The sequence below is a fragment of the Geospiza fortis genome, unplaced genomic scaffold (genome assembly GCF_000277835.1).
Source record: "Geospiza fortis unplaced genomic scaffold, GeoFor_1.0 scaffold1476, whole genome shotgun sequence".
In the NCBI taxonomy this organism is placed as follows: domain Eukaryota; kingdom Metazoa; phylum Chordata; class Aves; order Passeriformes; family Thraupidae; genus Geospiza; species Geospiza fortis.
The window spans coordinates 220,672-241,171 of record NW_005054629.1 but is presented as its reverse complement, the minus strand read 5'-3'; the positions used below and the strand labels follow the sequence as shown (position 1 = coordinate 241,171).

The 20,500-nt window shown below is 42.5% G+C and overlaps 1 protein-coding gene across 1 annotated transcript in view; it reads left to right on the top strand.

The window, feature by feature from the left end:
• Positions 1–20,159, top strand: part of LOC102039384 (protocadherin Fat 4-like) — a gene marked incomplete at its 5' end in the record, with an annotated part of 121,963 nt that extends 101,804 nt beyond the window's left edge. Inside the window, 8 exon segments of the mRNA XM_031064792.1 lie at positions 1,486–1,814; positions 5,861–5,946; positions 6,967–7,146; positions 8,155–8,279; positions 9,377–9,582; positions 14,238–14,499; positions 16,742–16,966; positions 16,969–20,159. Of these exon segments, the coding sequence (XP_030920652.1) occupies positions 1,486–1,814; positions 5,861–5,946; positions 6,967–7,146; positions 8,155–8,279; positions 9,377–9,582; positions 14,238–14,499; positions 16,742–16,966; positions 16,969–18,557 (3,002 nt within the window).
• Between the last annotated feature and the right edge of the window lie 341 nt (positions 20,160–20,500).

Sequence of the window (20,500 nt, the reverse complement as noted above, 5' to 3'; positions counted from 1 at the left end):
CATATTTCTGTTTATTTTTACCTGCATAAATAATTTCTGGCTTGAAAATGATTCCAGGTCTGGAAAAAATGCATGTATTTAGAGGTTCAATTAACTCATTTTTCTTCAAGAGAAAGTTAAAAAGTGATGTGGTCACTACAAGTACATATTTGTCATTCCTAGTAGCGGGTCCTTTATCTCTCATAGGAAAAACATAAGGCTCAGCCAAACAACTCAGTGCCTAAAAATTAGAAAGAATGTTTCTGAGCAGATAGATAGATAGAGATAACTGTCCAAAAGTAAGAATGGATGCTTGAAATACTTAAATCAAGACTATTGGGTTCCTAAAGATGAAACTTACACACAGCTGAGTCAGGGCTGAAGTACCTTCACCACCCAGAATATCCAAAGTTCAGTCTGAAAGAGGAAGTGTGATGATAACAAAGCTCTCCTGATGAATAACAGGCCATTTTAGTGGAGCTGAAGAGTGAGACCACTGCAAATAACATCAGTATTTTACATCAGAGAAGCATATAGTAGTGCCAAAATAGTTTCATAATTTTTAGAATTTCATTATCCCAGATTTGGTTTGTGGAACAGGCCCAATAAAAACATAGAACAACATGGATATTTTCAGGCATCATGACATGATTGCAGCAAGATTGATTCTGAATGCAGATTAATCCAGAATTGCCATTGTTCATAGGGAAAAGTATGAAAGTAAATGTAACAAATTAATGAAAAAACCCAGAAATGTCCAGAAATCATCTACAGTGTTTCAAGGTTACTGAAAATCCTCTCACAAAAGTATAGTTCTCAAAATGCATTTGTAACTAATGCTGATTATGTATTTCTATTAGCATGTGGAATAATTTGTCTATTCCCTTTTATTTCCTTTATTGTACATTTCCTCAGGGTTAATTAATTTCCCATTGTAAATGTAACTAACATTCATAAATTAAATCAGGGGTTTTTTCCCATTGTTGATGCAGTAAAAGAAAAATCAAGGGAAATTATGTGACAGACCTCTGAAAAGAAGTATGTAGAATGCACCAAAATATGAATATCCGTTTTTACTGACATGAGGAGACATAATATTTTAATCACACATATGCTTATTTAATAAGTATAAAAAATGAACCACCCAGTGAGAAAGAGTTCAGATAACAGAGCGAAAAATAAATTCAACTTGCGCATTTATTTCCATAGCTGGATTAATAAATGCCTGATGATAATTAACAGCCATGTCCTGACAGAGTTGTCAAGCTGGCTTGGTTTGGTGTTTTCTGAAGAAGCCACAGAGCTCGACAAAGTGCTTTTCAATAGACGCATCTGTCCTTCGTAATTCAATTTTAAAGTTTAAATATAATGTACCTCGTTAATAGCATTCTTCTGTTGGTTGTGTGATTTTAATTGTACATTAGGTGTTCCACAGCCATGTGGAGAGCACATCCATACTTCACTCCTGGGAGGAGGCACGGTGAGGAAAAATCTCCCAGATTCCAGACTTCGCTTTTCGTTTTTCAGGTGTTTTTGGGAATCACTGCGAGCTCAACAGTTACGGGTTTGAAGAGCTGTCCTACATGGAGTTCCCCAGCCTGGATCCCAACAACAATTACATCTACATAAAGTTTGCCACCATCAAGAGTGACGCCTTGCTGCTGTACAACTACGACAACCAGACCGGGGAGCGGGCGGAGTTCCTGGCGCTGGAGATCGCGGAAGGCAGGCTCAGGTTCTCCTACAACCTGGGCAGTGGCACCTACAAGCTCACCACAGCCAAGAAGGTGTCTGATGGGCAGTTCCACACCGCCATCGCACGCAGGGCTGGAATGGTAAGAAGTGCTAAAAATGGGGATTTTAAGGCCAACTCAGCCAAATCACTCTGGCTTGCAGGCGAACTCAGAGGAACGTGAAATTAGCGACGTCGCGTTTGCTAGCAGAAACTCCAACTTTGGGAAAAACTTCCTTCGTTTCTGCCTCACTCCAACTGACTCGGAGCCCTGTGGTGGTTTGTTTAGTATGATGATGATAAAGTGTAATGAAAAAAACATGTGCAAAGTGCCCCCAAACTCTCAATGTGAAAAATGAGAGCCAGGAATAATTAATGACATAGATGACTACGCACGGGGCTAATTAACTGCTGTAGATTGCAGGGATGATTATCAGGGAATGCTAATTAACCGCAGTAATTGTAAAAAGCCTCAAAATAATTTTTCTCAAAATTTAGAAAATCCAAGTGGACAGACTTAAAATACTAGGCATCCATGACCTCCTTGAGCTAATTCAGAGATTTTTTTCCAATCTCGTCAGACTGGGAGCCTGGTTTTCCTCTGTAGCATACATGTAAAGAGTTAAAAGGTTGCATTTTACATTAAGAGAATTTTTTGAGGGGAAGGAGGGAAGTTACTTCTCTCTCTCTGTCCGCCAGAATGCATCTGAGGTGAGGAATTCTGCCAAAACTGGGACAACTGATTACCATATGCCTGGCACTCTGACCCCTCTCCTGCCTTCATTTTTTTCTCCAGTAAATGTTTTCTATTCCTCTTCTCTCATTTTTTAATAATATTTCCAAAGCAGAACATAAACCAAATGCTCTCTGAATCCAAGCCAAGTTTTTTGACTCTGCAGTGTTTGAGTTAGAAATGAAACCAAATCTATTTGCCATCCATAATCAGTAACTATTGCCCAACAGTTCCCTTTTGAGGCAGACATGGCCAGCATACGTGGAATTCATGTTTGGAATTAAATCATAGAGCAGTAATATACAGTAGGGTTCCCCATTTTGGTTTGTGTATGTCAAGCTAGAAGCAATGGAGGGAATAAAAGCAGTAAACTCTTCTACCCGGTGTGGCTTCCTTCTAGTCCTTGCTCTTGAGCCCTTAACTCCATTTCTGTTTGTAGTGCAATACCTGATATCTCCATTTATTCTGGGTCTTGCTCTCTTCTCCCAAGTTACAAGCAACAGGAGAAGAGGAAATGGCCTCAAGTTGCAGCAGGGGAGGTTTAGATTGAATGTTAGTAAAGAGCTCTTCCCCAAAAGGGTTGTCAGTGCCTGGAAAGGGCTGCCCAGGGAAGTGGTGGAGTCACCATTCCTGGAGGTATTAAAAAGATGTGTAGATGTGGTACCTGGGGACATGGCTTAATGGTGGCCTTGACAGTGCTGGCTTAGTGGTTAGACTCTTGAAGATCTTTTCCAACATTAAGGGTTCTATGGTTCTGTGAAATCCAGTCTTCAGCTGGATTTGCAAATCCAATCTGTGTGTGTTTTTATGACTTATATATCCAAATAAGATGAAGGATAATTGTGCTGTTGAGCAATGACTTTGGTTTAATGTGCTTTGATACCAGATATTCAATTTGCATCTTGCAAATTTAATAATTTACATCACAGCTTCCTAATGGTAAAGCCTGAAGGTGCACTTTAATCTTGACATGCACCAGGTTCCCATTTTAGTAACTAAAGTAGAATGTTACTTCCATAAATAAGATGTAAATGGCAAAGTATAAGGACACAGAGTAAAAGTTGCGACAAATAAATGAAGTACACTGAAGAAAGAAAAAACAGAGAAAGAAAATGTTTTACTTGTCCGTGTGCCAGAAGACTATAGAAGAAGAGAAAACATAAAAAGGGCTATTTATAGAAATTTCAGCCATGAAGGCTTCAGGCTAAAAGCAAATATTTAAGACAACCTATACCTTTGTATGATTTTTTTGTTTGTTTGTTTTTGATGTTTAAACCTATTCAGTAATGTCAGCTGTTTACAAACGGCATGTGAAGAGAATCGCCTTTGTCTTAGATATTTCTGCTGCAGGAAAAATGTCTCCCAGGTGTCCAAAACTGTATAAAATAGGCCCCCTTTAGGATTCCAAATCTGTCATTTCCTACAGCACAGTGGGATTTTATCGGAAACTGGTAAAATCATTAAGTTGTCAGTCCTGAGCTATTGCAAAGTGACAGGATAGAAAGGCTCATAATGTGGCAAGGTAACTGTAGAGTAATGCTTAAGTAACAAGCAGGAACATTTGACTAACATTAGAAAATAAATTGTATGAACTCTGTTCCAAGTAAAATATATTCTCAAATATCCAGCCCTTCAGCTGGGGCTGGAGCTTGGCTTGCAGAGCACATAGCGATGTAAGTTAGGGAGATTATGCTGATTGAGCTAAGAACAAAAAAACTCATTTCAGTTTTTGTTGTTGATCTTCTGAAGGAAAAATATGTATGCATGTGGTGGCATACAGAGCAGCCAGCTTATTATTCTTTCTCTGAATTGTTTCATTTACACAAGGCTATAATCTGCTTTGGAACTGCAGACTGACATTTCTTGGGAGAAGCACTTTGCTCATTTGTATGGAAAGAAATTCAAGATAAGCTTCCATTAAAAATAGCAGATTGAACAATTTAATCGTACTGTAGGGCATGATTTAGGGCTAAGAGCTCTGAATTTACTTGGTCAATACAGTGTCAGCTTGCAGCATGTATTTGGAGCTAGCATGGCCAATCTGTGGGGATTTCAACAGGCTGTTGTTACCAAACTTATTTGCAGGCAGTAGAAAAAACCTCTGCAGAGTAATGATGTACTGATAGCCAGTGCTGCTTGCTCAGCTCCCATAGAGCCATCTAAATCAAAATATAAACCCAGGCATTTTTAAAGGTGGCATTTGATATAAATTTGCTGTAAAACTGTACCACACATCTAGCTGAAACATGAGGAGATGTACAACGTGGAGATTATATTTATTTTTCTGAAAATTTGTTTTAAGGAATAACTAACCTTCAGGGTTGGTTGGGTTTTTTTTTTTTCCCAGCGCATCTGTTATTAATAAATCACTGTGGGGACAATTCTTTGCTAAATAAGGAATAAAATAAAAACTCCTTTTCAAATCAGCAGGAGTTGTTTCATGATTTTAGTGACAGCTTTGGTTAGACTTTTATAGATTACAAATAGAAGTGCCATGAGTAACTTCAGTGTAAATAAGTTAGATGGATAGTCTCAGAATCACAGAATGGTTTGGGTGGAAAGAACCTTAAAGATCATCTGGTTCCAACCCCCCTGTTGTGGGCACAGAGACCTTCCACTAGACCAGGCTGAGGCAACATTGTTGTCTAGGACTTAATGGCTTGGAGGTAAAAATAGTAATAGTAATAACAATAATTAAACAGCAAGACTGCTGTGAGTAGTGGTAATGCCTGGTACTTCTCTAAACATCAGCTTGGTTCCACTCTAGGTGTCCAGATGCTCCTCCATTATCAAAGTTGAGATCCCTCATGACCTCTTAGTCAAGGGGTTGCCTTAAGCAGGTCCATTTGGTTACTTTTTGAGTTTTATTGAGTGGTTGGTTGTTATTTTTAACTAGTAATCTCAATGTTTCTAATCCCAGGGTCATTTTTTAAAACTGGTAATCTCAATGTATGTACTCCCAGCTTTTGTAACATGCTTTTTATCAATTTCAATATGTTTAATATCATAGTAAAGCCCCTGAAGGAACTCCCTTTGTGATTGGAAGGGGCAGCTTTTTGCTCAGATTATCTGAACCATGTCAGGAGTAGGATATGGTATGAGCCAAAATAACTTCAGTGTCCAGGAGTAAAGCAAACAAATATGAAAGAAACCCTGCCCAAATGTAAAAAATTGGTGTTTAACTCCATCTCTGTATGAAGGAGACAGTTGGCTCCCTCTCTATATCCACACCTTGGTGGTGCCCATGATGTGCTGGCAGAGTGTGGAGCTGAGCAGTGGCTCTGAAGCACCCTGCAATCCCAAGTGTTCCTTTCTGGCCAAGTCCTTGGTATAATACACCTAAACAGAAATAGTTCATGTAGTGTGGGACTAAAGCCTTGTAATACTCAGCATGTTTGTGTGTGTGCCTTTTGCAGGCAGCATCCCTGACGGTGGATTCCTGCTCTGAGGACCAGGAGCCAGGCTACTGCACTGTTAGCAACGTTGCTGTTTCGACTGACTGGTGAATATTTCTTCATTTTGTGGGGTTCGCTTGGGGTTTGGGTGGGATTTTTTTTTAATAAATTAAGAAGAAATCTCCCTGTAAAGTCAGAGAAAGTTGGAATAGTGATAAGGCTCCCAAGGGTCATTTTCCTCCATCTTTGCAGAAGCAAATTAAATTTTCTGCGCGCGTTGCTGCTTGCTAGGTCAGGCTATATTTCTGCACGGAACTGGATCCTAACAAGGAGTTTGCTCAGAAATCCGCAGTTCTCTACACCATCTCTGTCCCCAGGCTCTGGTGGCAGTCAGGAAATGCATGGCCATGAGTAGTTTGCAGTGTGGTACAAATGAGGATAACATCTATTGCCTAGGATTTGGGGTCATGTATTTATTTAAACTGCACCTCTCATTGCTCATAAAGACATAGGAAATAAAATCACTGGATTAGTGCTGTCATTACAAAAATATTAACAGTAAGTACTTTGACATTGTTTTCAGGTGTTTTCTGTTACAGTTTTGAGTTAATAAACAGTGTCCAGTAAAGAAATCAAACTTTATTTCTGGTGTTTACTGTAACTAGCTCAGTAGTCTTGGGCTCAAATTTTTGGAGATAACAGTAACTTTAATCCCAATCACTTTGGCTAATTTCTTAAAATAATCACAATGTTTCTTGCCACACAGGGTTTCCCTGCTAGCAGATGTGTTACATCTTTGTAAAACAATGAGTCCATCTTCCTGCTGTTTAAGTATCATCTACAATCTCAATTATAGTTGGGTAAAAAACCTTATTTGTTGTGATCTCAAGCACACTGCTCAGTCAAGTGAATAGAAATTTTGACGTGCAAACTGAGTGTGAATTTAGAGTCGTGCCCACTATAAGTGTTAGTTCAAGTGATGTTAATCTCTGTGTCCCCTTCTAAATGTGAAATACCAATTTGGGAAGAGGAATTTTAGCCACAGGCTGTAACTGATGGTTGCAGTTCCTGTGCTGTCATCACCATCCTGATGTCTGGTACTGATCAGTCATTTTTCTCTTTCACAGGACTCTCGATGTACAACCAAATCGAGTTACTGTTGGTGGCATCAGGTCCATAGAGCCCATCCTTCAGAGGAGAGGACAGGTGGAAAGCCATGATTTTGTTGGCTGCATAATGGAGTTTGCAGTCAATGGACGTCCCCTGGAGCCCAGCCAGGCTTTGGCAGCCCAAGGAATCCTAGATCAGTACGTCTGCTATATTTGGGATCAGATGGACCCCGTTTGCAATAAAGGAAACTATCATGGATGCTATTCCATTCAGACGCCAACAGATATTTCTTGTTAGGAAAAAAAGACTGTAGAACCTGCTGTAAAAAGTAGGAAGAAAGTGAATTTGGATTAAAGGTTCACTAAAGATTACAGAGTCTTAAAAACAAAAGCAGCATCATTACATTTCTATTGTTAGTGGTTATTCAAGTAGCTTTGCGGGCTGAAATTGAGTCGCCCATGTTCTTGGATTTCTTTATAAATTCCACCTGGTTTTGACTGTACTCATACTGCTTGCTAGCCCTCTACTCCCTTTTATTTCCTCTTAATCCACCACATCTGTTCTCTCACTTTGCCTCTCAAGTATCACCGAATTTCCCTCATATCCTCTGAGTGCTCTTTCAGAAATGATGAACTATCCGATTCTATTGTTTTTTCCATCTCGGTATTTGAAGTCACAGTTGTAGCAATAATGTCAGTCTTCCATCCAGATTTCCTCATGCACACTTCCTCTCTTAACCCCCATGTTTGCACTGATCATTGTAATACAAAGACCCTGGCAGTCTGCAGCATAAAAAATGCCTGAAAAGGTTTCTTCTCTCTTGCATCACAGATAGTAGGAGTTTGGCTGTCTCTGAATTCCTTCCTCTTTTGTAAGACTGCTATAAATTGATGCTGAAAATTAGGATCTGCTTAGAAACTTGAGCTGTCTACAGAGATGCTTAGAATTACAGAATGGTTTGGATTGGAAGGGACCTTAAAGGTCATCCAGTTCCAACAACCCTGCCATGGGGCTTCTGCTAGACCAGGTTGCTCCGAGCCATCCAACCTGGTCTTGGACACTTCCAGGGATGGGGAGAAAAGCCACTTTAGCATCTCTGAGGGGAAGAAAGGGAGTACCATTTAAACAGTTGACAATTCCCAGCACATTTGCTCTGCTTATTTGTGTGCACCTTTTTCAGCATGTGCTTTTCTGATTTCTTTCAGGTGTCCCAGGCTGGAAGGCGCTTGCACGACCAGCCCCTGCCAGCACGGTGGCACTTGTGTCGATCAGTGGTCGTGGCAGCAGTGTCTCTGCAAGGATGGACTGACAGGAAGGCACTGTGAAAAATGTGAGGAGGAGCTTTCACTGTCTTTAACATACACCTGACTGTGGCTCAACCAAAGGCTGTTAAGGGGTTTCAGGGCCATGGGATAATGAATTTTATAAAATAACAAAAACAAGCAGCATGTTGCCTCTTAAGCAGTTTAAAAGTCCACAATGGACTGTTGCTCTTTCGTGACCTAAAAATGGCAAAAACCTGAAAACATAATGTTTTCTGGTCTGTATATCACATTTCAGGTAACTTGCACTCATTTAAAGTCCTGCTTCCCAATACCATATAATCCGTAACTAAAATAAAGGGATCCCATAGGAGGGCTTTGCCTGCTATGGGGAGGTAAGAGGGTAAGCAAAAACCCCTTCACGTAAACAGTGAGTTCATGTGCTTGTGGCTTCTCCAAACTAAAGTCCTTTTCATCAAATTGACTGTGGATTATATGCAAGAAAATATTGTAAATGTAAATGAAAACAAGGCATTTACACCTGGGGGTGATTAATTCTCATAGGAGTAGCCCTGTAAATCAATATGGGATTGTTCAGGAGAGCAAAGTGATTTATTTCCGTGTAGTTATAGTATAATGACTGGGCTTTGTTTTTTTACATGTCCCATTATTGTTTAGCTGATTTATATGCTTTTATTGCACCAGTTTACAAAAGAATTTAGCCATAATTTTAACAGCATTTGGTAGTCAATGCTCTGCCTTTTTTATTCACATTTTTTTTATGCCATAACAAATAGAAAGTCATTATCTCTGCCCTGAAGAGCTTAGAGTTCAATATATCATGAAACCCCGATGCAGTAATGGAAACAGTAACATCCCTGGGAAGGAATTACAGCTCTGAGAGCCAAATTTTTTTTCCCTACTCCCTCACTTCTTCCCTAGCGAGTTTTAATTTACTCTTGACTGATAGCAGCAGTAAATTACTCGCACACTCCCACTCTCAAACACGCATTCTGGTGGAAGCCAAAGAATAGAGGGGCTGCAATTGCCATTCACTCCTGCTCCCCCCTGCCCTTGACCCGCTCTGAACTTGACCTCTGCTCCGAGCGATGAGGCAGATGATGGCTGGAGCTGTGTGCTCAACGCTTCCCTGTGCTTCTCCCAGATATCACTGCTGACACAGCCTTGTCCCTGGATGGCAAGGGGAGGCTGGACTACCACATGAGCCCCAACAAGAAGCGGGACTCTCTGCTGAGGCTTGGGGCTCGGGGCCGGCCGGGCGTGGAGCGCCTGGAGGTGAAGTTCATGACGAGGAGCGAGAGCGGCGTCCTGCTCCATGTCCAGGAGAGCAGCAACTTCACCACCGTGAAGGTGAGATTGCAGCTAGGACCCGGCTTGGTTTGGTTGGGCTGCCCCGTGTGCAGCGATCAAAATCGAGTTTTTCCATTACTCCTTCTGTTTGCTTTATGAAATATTAGGTCTTTAGCTGAGACTAGGCACTGCTCCAGTATCATTCATCTTCTCAACAATTCCCTTCCTATTTGCCAAGGTATCAGATCTTGATGGTTTTATATCTAATCAGTTTTGTCTAGACTCCAAATAGTGACTGTTTTAAGGCAACGAGAACGGTGCTCATTGCCATGGTTATTATCATCATTACACTTTACAGAACAAATCATTTTGTTATTGGCTTTTTATCTTCTGATTTTTTGAGCCTTGAACCCAGACCCTCCTTAAGCTAGCAAACGATTGCCAAAAAGTTTTCATTAATTCCTACCAACATGGCTCAAGCTTATCAAACTAGGAAGTGAGGGATAACTCAAATTCATGAGGTTACTCACAGACCAATGTCAATATCAAATTATTTTGGCATACACAGCTGAATTAATGCTTCAAATGCCACACTGTTTTGGGGCTTTTCTGCTGTTTTTTCTTTCCTCAAAGAGCTTATTGCTGCAGAAGTTACCTTTCTCAAGAGAAAGCAATGGTTTGGTTCCTGGCGGTGACTCAGTCCATTTACTCATAACTCTGAATGAGTACAGCAGTGATGTTGGCAAGCCCCTTTATTGGGTTGGTGTAAGCTCCAAGTTTCCTTGACTGCTGCAAGGCTTTCCAACTTTGTCTTCCCTGACTTTTAGAGAAATTCATACAGAAATTCACACTTTCTAAGCTTCAGCCCCGTGGATATCCTCCACCTGCCTGGTCAGAGTTACGAAGCTTTCCTGACACACCGGCTGCATTTAAGAAGCAAGTCTGCACTACTTCCCTGGCATATGCTTTTACCACATCATTTCATAGGAAGTTTCTGCCTAGCTCGTATTAGCAGATAAGATCTCATTATTTTTGACTTCTGGAGAGAAAAAACCTTTTTTCCCCCCCTGGCAGAATTTGCTAGGTGAGTTCTCCAAGCGTTATTAAAAAAAAGAGAGAGAGAGAGTTGCCTTTCCTGGCTAAAGCACTGGTGCTGTGTTTATGCAAACACTCTTGTTATTGTTAATATTGGTGAAGTTATACAAGCAAGCAGAGGGTGTCAAGTCCCAGCTCCAGCTGTGCAGGGGAAGAGAGCAGAGGTTTGCCTAGTACCAGATGCAGAAGTTTGAGGAAGGAGAGCCATGCTGGTTGCCAAGCAGTTCTCAGGTGATGCTAGTTAGTAAAACTGCAGTAATTTAACTGTAGCTAGTGCAGTATGGCCTCTGCACTGCTCCTCATTCCCAGAGTAGGTGTCACCATGAGTATTCCCTTCAGTGGTAGCCTGAGATGCCAATGAAGCCAACCCAGCAAAAGTGTCCATGTCATCTCCATCCAGTCCTGGTGCAGAAGTTGGGCTTTAGGGACCTGTCTTTACAATTCTTGTCAGTCTTCATAACAGACAATTTTATAACTTGATTTTTGTCTTTCAATATGCCTGTTATCCAAAGTATTAGCATTCAGAGAAAACCTGCCATGTGTTTTTAATATTGAACCATGCTAGGGAAAAGCTAAGAGTCCTGTGGCTACTTCCATGCCTTCACATTTTTCCTCTTGTAGCTAATTGGTTTTGGTGTGGCTGGGATTGGGGTAAAACTAGAGAAGTGGTAATAAATCAGACCCACTGAGGTTGTGAGCAGTTTGTTCACTAAATGATGGATGTAAACTCCCTGCTAAGAACTCGGGAGGGGACTTTATCATTTAAAGGGATCCTCAATCCAGGAAAGAGGCAACTGTTTCCAGATTACATTAAATAATTGTCAAATTCAGATGGAAAATGCTTCCTTCAAAATCCACTACAACAAAGAGGGTGGGGCATTCCTTATTACTAGAACTCTTTGTCACAGCTTGTTTTCCTACAAGTGCACATTGCAAGTAATGCAGTTAGAAGTAATGGGATAAATAGAGCGGGTTAAAGGTGAAATCGCCTGTCTTGTCCTGCTTTATCTAGAAATCTCATCTGCAGTCAGATTAAATTAGCATAAATGGAGCTCTACAATCTCTGAATTGTACGGGTGGAGGGTGTGGGTTATACTTTACATTTTTAGCCATACTACCTAAAATACTCCTGTGTGGGGGGTGGTTGGGGCTACCCCATCCCTAGAAGTGCTCAAGACCAGGTTGGATGGGTCTCTGAGCAACCTGGGATAGAGAAAAGTGTCCCTCCCCATGGCAGAAGGATTGGTACTGGATGATCTTTAAGATCACTTCCAATGCAAACCATTCCATGGTTCTATGCATGTATCACGTTACAGGAACTAATCAGAACATAACCCTTTTAAATGATCTCCCATTCAATAGCTAGTTTTAAGACAAAACCCAATTTGTTCAGCAAATGAGACTTGGAATACTAGTAAGGTTGAATCAGCCCTGTAGTTAGGAATATGCTTGCTTTAGTAGTTCATTCTTTTCATTACATCCTACTTGTCAGTTGCTCAGCCATTTAAATAAAACCCAGAAAGTTGTGTTACTCAATGCTGTCAACTTCAGCCTTTGTTTCAAATTTAGAAACATGTTCTGCTTCAAGGCACCATTCCATATCTTTTCCTGGTTGAAGCAGTCATGGATCAGTCTCATCTCTGGAAATTTTCTTTTCCAAATGCCCCCTAGTATGTTATTTATTAGTCTTTTAGCATTAGTCACATGCAATTTTAAAGATATAGAAATAGGGTTAAAGAATCATGAATTGTAATGGAAAATATCAGTTGCTGACAGGTAAATAATTCTACAGGTCTTTTCTAAGGTGAAATTAAAAATTTTACTTCTGTGCTCAGTCTCCCCTTAAGTTTGGAGAGTATTGTCTGGCATGGCATATTCCTTTCTGTTTGCATAAAGACTAAAATACAAGGCAGTGTTTTAGTCTTTATGCCCAATATTTTATGGGGCATAAAAGACAGAATAAGACATAACAAAGTGATACAGGTTGCAGGCATAAATATATGTATACATTCAGCTCAGTCAAGCTTTTTATAAGTGATTGTGAGAAATGGTGTTTAATATGTTTTAACAGTCTGTGGGCTGCATTTGTAACAGTGGGATTTTCCTTGGGCTGTGTGATAGTTTAGACACATGCCACTTGTGTTTTATCAGTAACCAAAGCATCCTGTCTGCGAGGTGAGCCTTATCAAACAATACATTTTCAAATAGTCTAAATTACTGCCTTTGTAAACGAAGTGGATGCACATATTAACCATTGTTGTGTCCTCCATCCAAATGGAATACGTGCTAGATGCATTCATTCAGGCAGCTGCCAAGACATGAGCGTGGTCTTAGTGCCTTATTAAAGCTGGAGTGTCTGAACAAAGTCCTCAGCTTGCATCACCGGAGAAGCAAATCCAGAACATTTAACAGTTTCTGGAAAGGAGAGCAGCATTCTTGTAGCCAGTGTGTCACCTCACAGTTCTTCCCAGGTGAACCTTATTTTTCCTGGAACAAAGGATGCAAGGCTGTGAGAGCTTCCAGCAAACCTGGGGCTGTGACCTTTCCTGGACTCTGCCTGCGCACGTCCCGCACGCTCGGGGTACGGATCTCACACTGACCGAGCTGCAGTGGGGAACATGGGACAGAGAGGGGTTGTTCCATTTAATATGTGTGACCAAGCATGCAGGAATATGTGACCAAAAATACAGAGCCCCAAAGGAAACTTGCAGCAAGTCCCAGAGCCATCCTCCGTGAGTTTGCGCGGTTCTGCACGCCCTTAGGAGGTCAGCCAGCATACCCAAATTTATGCAATATTTGAGAAACTGGCAGGGGTGGATGTTGGGGATTCTTTTTAAGCTCCTACATCTTAAGTGCAGAATTTGCACTGATCTCATTTTGGGATCATAGTAAGAGGTTTGAAATCCCGCATCTCATGATTCGGTAGAATTGTGAGGCATCATTATTAACAGAAAAAGCCATAATATTTTTCCTTTTTTCTCTGGCTGTTCACAAGTTTTAAAGCAGTTTGCTCAAGAAAGTACTACTTGAAAATTCTCACAAAATCACGCACTTTGCAACTCTTCAGAAAGTTTTCTGAAATACCACAGAAGTTTCCTGCAAAATACCAATTAGCAGAAAAAGCAGATATGAAATGAGGCTCTTGCTCAAGCCCTGCCATGCCTTATGCATTCCTACTGTGTCGTAATAAAAACTGGATGCAATTTTCTTGGGCGAGGACAACATCTGTTCACTCTGCTAAGCTTTTTCCACACTTGCCTTGAAGAAGGAGAAAGAAATATTCTTTCTCTGGTTAAAATGTGTTGTTGTGTGCATGACCTATAGCTGGCTGCTCAGCAGGATTAGCCAGGGGTTGAATGGGTGGCAGCTCTAAGATGCACATTTTCTGCCGAAGTTTCTATAATGTGGTGTATTTAGTTCTGGCCAAATTTTTCATGCTAAATAATTAGTGCCTTTTTAGTACAAAGCAATTACTTGGGGAAAAATATACCCACCCTACCTTTCTGTTACACCAAAGCCACGTGTTACTGTTGCTGTGAGTATACATCAGAGTGGTTATGTGTGCATAGGAGTTATGCGACACCATTTTAAAATTACATGTCATGTGTTCTTGTGAGCAGATAAAAGGTGGGAAGGTGCACTACATATCCGATGCTGGAGTTGCTGGGAAAGTGGAAAGGAACATCCCTGAGGTGTACGCTGCAGATGGCCAGTGGCACTCGCTCCTCCTGGAGAAGAACGGCTCTGCCACCATCCTGTCGGTGGACAGGACCCACAGCAGGGACATTCTCCATGCCACCCAAGACTTTGGGGGCCTCAACGTCCTCACCATTTCTCTGGGAGGAATTCCATCCAGCCAGCCTTTCAAGAGCACAGCTTCAGGTAATATTTTTTTTCTCCCCAAGTACTGTAATTCTTTATCAGTAATTAGTGTACGTCCATCCTTTGCCAGAAAAAATGCAAATTGAATGAGTAAGGATTACAGATTTTGTTCCTTTAGTACACACTGCAGGCTTCTTGTTTCCACAAGCAGACACTCCATCTGCAGGGCTTTTTTCAGACAGGGGGATTGCTTGTCTGTACATCAATTACTATATTTTTGTTACCGCTATGGAGAAGAAAGGATGTATTCTTCACCTGAATCATAACCTGGAAAATCAAGGCAAATCTTTCATTTGGGCAAAAATGCTAAACAAAAACTTTGTAGGGATTTGGTAAGTACTGCAGGATTTACCCTGTTATTATTAAATTAATAAATTAATATATTAATATATTAGTAATTAATATGTTATTAATACATTAATGAAATATTTCCTGCAACTCCAAGATCTTGTTGCTTTATCCTGCTGTCAGATTAAGAATGGGATTTATTTCTGAGCAAGGACAATAAGGAAACACCCTCTGACTGATGTCTAGCTGTTAAGGAGCAAATCAGTCTCCCTTAAGAGTTAAACTGTCTCAAACCCTGGCAAAAGAAGTAGGTAACACATATTTGATATCATTTCCCAAGTGCTAGGTAAAGATGGAAGTGATTTTTAGGTGCAAAACATGAGATTCTCGAGACAATACAGATGTATTTTTCACATATTTGTATATTGAAGAATCTTTCTGGCTTCATGAATTGTGACCAGATAAAGTATTTTTGAGTGGAGTAAATTCGCACTTTACACCTGTGTATTGTGAATATGTATGAAATGTGGTACAAAAGCTTGTGGATGCTGTGCTGACCTTTACCCTTTTTACATGTATGTTTTATGAGCAGCATGTGCATGGAAAAAGCAGAGGCTTTAGGAAAGCTGGAACAAGGAAAATTGAGGACACTAACCTCTCACCACTGCCCAATGCTGTGGCAGACAAATTAGGAATGTCTGGCTTCCATTAAGCAGACACACAGTCCAAAATCCCTTATTCATATGATTTTATTTTATTTTAATATTGTATTACATCGGGTACGACATACCAAGGATTTACAAGGCTCTGGTATAAAACTCTGCATGAACTCAGAGTCAAAAATATCTGCAGTGCTGTTAAAGGCAGACAACACACGAGGTGACAGGGCTGTGAAGTTGCTGTGTCCAATAACATTTCCAAATCAAGGTAGATAAGTTATCACATCACATCAGTACTACAAGGAACCACCACGCATGCACAAAGTGGTAGTCACTTGGGCTCCCAAATGAACCTAAATCTTCAACCCTGGGGATTCTAAACCTTTAATAGCATCTCATACCACATAATTATATTTGCTATTTCATGACAGAGTGGTATCCATCTCTGTGTATCCATCACCATTTTGCCACAGCTCCAAGCAGAGATCACCGTAAGGTTGCACTACCTCAAAACCCTCCCAGAAAGGATTTAGTCAGGGGAACAGGGAGGATTATTAGGCTGGCAAAAGACTGGATTTTCCTGTGACCTCACTCAACCACTGCACACAGCCTGGGGATAGTTCCATCTCCTGGGCTCTCACAGCACTAAAATTTGTCGTAGGGTAGCACTGCAACCAAAGTATGGCAGGTTTGGGGAAAGGCCCCTCAAGATTCAGAGAAACAAAAGCATTGCCATGAATTTAGGGGACAGGAGGCTTAGCTGAAGCACACTGGGCAAACTTAAATAATGCTTGGTGGTAGTACAGCCAAGCCAGCTGCTCACGGGATTCTCTGTGGGAAATGATAAGAAGTTTTAGAGATACGGGAAAATCGGGAGACAAAAGCATTTCAGTATATTGAATATACTGAAATACATTGAATATACTGAATATTTGAATATACTATATTTCAGTCATCAGACATCGTATTTATTCATACTCAATTTAAAGATATTAAGTGCTGTTAGAATGGATGTTTGCTTATGATAACCATGTGAATTCTTGGCTTATTTAGTGAGCAGTGGAGTATGTACTGAGTATGTACAGTGAGTATGTACTGCTGCATCGCATTTATTCAAACTCAATTTAAAAACATTTAATGCTGTTAGAATGGATGTTTCTCTATGATAACCATATGAATTCTTGGCTTATTTAGTGAACACTAGAGTATGTACAGTGAGTATGTACTGCGCTGGTGACAGTGCACGCTCAACATTCAGCTCCCAACAGCTCTGTCCCTTTTTTCCCCTCTCTCAGGCTTCAACGGCTGCATTTCCTACATCAAGTACGGCGGGGAGACCCTTCCCTTCTCCGGCAAGCACAGCCTGGCCACGCTCTCCAGAACAGACCCCTCAGTGAAGACGGGCTGCCGCGGCCCCGACGTGTGCGCCAGCAATCCCTGCTGGGGCGAGCTGATGTGCATCAACCGCTGGTTCGCCTACCAGTGCGTGCCCCCGGGGGCCTGTGCCTCCAGCCCCTGCGGGGCGAGACTGTGGTGGCCTGCCTGGGCGTGCTGTGTGCCCCCGGCCACGAGTGCAGGGCGGGTGTCAATGGTGGCCACGTGTGCCTGCCGTCCCCGCACCCCGCCGAGCTGTCCCTGCCGCTCTGGGCCGTGCCGGCCATCGTGGGCAGCTGCGCCACGGTCCTGGCACTGCTGGTGCTCAGCCTCATCCTCTGCAACCAGTGCCGGGGGAAGAAGTCAAAGGGGCCGAAAGAGGAGAAGAAAACGAAGCAGAAGAAGAAGAAGAAAGGGAGCGAGAACGTGGCGTTCGATGACCCTGACAACATCCCGCCCTACGGTGATGACATGACCGTCAGGAAGCAGCCTGAGGGGAACCCAAAACCCGACATCATCGAAAGGGAAAACCCTTACCTCATCTATGATGAGACAGACATCCCGCACGCCACGGAGACCATCCCCAGCGCGCCACTGGCGTCCCCCGAGCCCGAGATCGAGCACTACGACATCGACAACGCCAGCAGCATCGCCCCCTCCGACGCCGACATCATCCAGCACTACAAGCAGTTCCGCAGCCACACGCCCAAGTTCTCCATCCAGAGGCACAGCCCGCTGGGCTTCGCCCGGCAGTCCCCCATGCCCTTGGGAGCCAGCAGCCTGACCTACCAGCCTGCCTACGGGCAGGGCTTGAGGACAACATCCCTGAGCCACTCGGCGTGCCCCACTCCTAACCCCCTGTCTCGGCACAGCCCCGCACCCTTCTCCAAATCCTCGACGTTCTACAGGCACAGCCCAGCCAGGGAGCTGCACCTCGCCATCAGGGAAGGGAGCCCGCTGGAGATGCACGGTGATGTCTGCCAGCCCGGCATCTTTAACTATGCCACTCGGCTGGGCAGGAGAAGCAAGAGCCCACAGACCATGGCGGGCCACAGCTCCCGCCCGGGAAGCCGCCTGAAGCAGCCCATCGGGCAGATCCCGCTGGAGACGTCTCCCCCAGTGGGGCTGTCCATCGAAGAGGTGGAGAGACTGAACACCCCGCGCCCCAGGAACCCCAGCATCTGCAGCGCGGACCACGGCCGCTCCTCTTCCGAGGAGGACTGCAGGAGGCCTCTGTCCCGGACCAGGAACCCGGCCGACGGCATTCCCGCGCCCGAGTCCTCCTCCGACAGCGACTCGCACGAGTCCTTCACCTGCTCCGAGATGGAGTACGACCGCGACAAGCCCGTGGCCTACACCTCCAGGATGCCCAAGTTGTCCCAGGTGAACGAGTCGGACGCAGATGACGAGGACAACTACGGCTCGAGGCTGAAGCCGCGGCGGTACCCGGGGCGGCGCGGCGAGGGCGGGCCCGTGGGGGCACAGGCAGCGGGCACCGCGCCCGGGGAGAGCTCCCTGCCCGGGAAGCTGGGCCAGCAGGCGGGAAGCTTCAACTGGGACAACCTCTTGAACTGGGGCCCGGGCTTTGGGCATTATGTGGATGTTTTCAAAGATTTGGCATCGCTTCCTGAAAAAACAGCAGCAGCAGCAGCAGCAGCAGCAGCAGTGAGTGAAGAGAGCAAAGGTGGTACAGCCAAGGCTGTTTCCAAGGAGGGGGAAGCAGAACAGTATGTATAGGCTTTGTCCCCTGGTACTGCCACAGTGCAAAGCCACGGGGACTGCTCAAACCATTATATGGTTGTAGAAAAGCCAAGGTCAGCATCTGATCCCCAGGCCAGTCTGGTTGGAGGAGACTTTAAAAATAATAACCATTATGCTGCTGAAAGAGACTTGAGACATTTTTAATTTAATTATGCTTGGATGAATTTATTTCTCCTGCATGCATTGTATTTGCAAACCAGATATTCGGCATGCAGCCTTTGGAAAGGGTTTTCCTATTTACCATTGTTTGGTTCGTGGTTCTTAAATTAATAATGCTTTGTTCTGAAAATGAACTAATTTTTTGTTTCAATTGTGAAGGATGTGCATATTGTCTCCAGCTACTAACATGTTCTACGATGCAAGAGTACTGAGCATTCCATTTTCCTTAAGAAGTGCATGGAAGTAAGATGGTGAATGAAGGAACTACAGGAGTGAGGTGTCTCAGAAAATGTAGTTACCATATCCTGCAGTTGCTCACATGTGACTTTATGGAATAAATCAGCTTGAATAATTGCTGGCAACAGTGCTTGCTGTAAGTCTTATTCCATACAAGAGGTGCTAGAAGCAGCTCAAGCCAGTCAGCACTTTAGGAGGTTTTTTTTTTCTCCTTTTCAGTTTGTTTATTTTTTCATTTCAGGTTTCGTTCTTTTTTCTTTTTTTTTTTGTTTGTTTGTTTTGTTTTGTTTGTTTGCTCTTGTTTGTTTTTTGGTTTTTTTTTGGACAAAGTTTTGTGAGAGCTTCTGAATCTCTATGAAATGTTTTTGGGGATGCTTACTTAATCCTGGTCCCTTCCTGCTCCCCCTCAGTGGTTCCTGATGGTCATTTGTCAGCCCAGCCCAGCCCCCTGGCTCACAGCAGCGAGGGACAGACCTGTCCATTCCCACATCTCTTGGCCTCCCAGCTTGGCTGTGCTGCTGCTGCTGCAGCCTGTGCTTCTCCCCTGATTCCATTTTCCCATCTGTACCATGGAAAGGTAGGAAGAACACTCGGTTCCCTGCCTCACAGGGGTGTTGTGAGGGCTGATTAGTTAACTCTTCTGAAGTGCTTCGACATTATAAAGCACTATAATAAATATTAGCATAATTATTATTACAGCACTGCCTAGCCTCTGTGACCTTGGAGTGGCATTTTCTGCCTTCTATGATTTTCTACAGTGGAAACTTTGAAGAATTATTTATTGTATAGAAAATTACTGCACTCTAGCATTTTGGAGCAGATATGAGGGAAAACTACTTGTAGATTCATTAATGTAGCTTACCAGTTTCCCCCAGTTCCCTAAAGTTGTAGGTGAATAGAATCTCACAAAGTCCTTACATCTTCATGCAGATCTGATGAACCTGTTGTACTGTGTAAAAACTTCAATTTTTTTTTTTTTACCTAAGCTGTGTTTTTTATATCAATATTTTCCTATGCTGAATAGTTTTCTTACTTTCAGGGAAGGTAAGAAAAATACTTTTTTTACATTTGTTACTTATGTAACATCCATATTTTTCACATTTTGATAAAATTGTAACATACTGTATGCTTTCTACCTGTAAATGCCAATAATAGAATTAAAATATTTATTTAAAATCTTTAGTGTGTGTTATTGGAAACCTTTTGTCTTTTCTCTCTAGTTTCCACTCCTTGATCTTCACTTTTGGGGTTTAAATTATAAGGTTTTTAAGCTATATAAACTTTTTAATCAGAAAACAGGCTTTAAGAAGCAAGTACATATCTCAGAAAGATGGAGAAGGGTATCATGAGGTTGTTGAGCATAAGATAATGTCAAAAAGTACAAAATCTGCTTTCATATTTCCAATAAAACAATAAAACCTGTCTTTTAGTCCATAAGGTTTTATTAGCAGCAATGGTTTCACATTTGTTAACCACGATTTCCACCTCTGCTCCAAGCTGGAGCTTTCCCGTGCACAGACAGT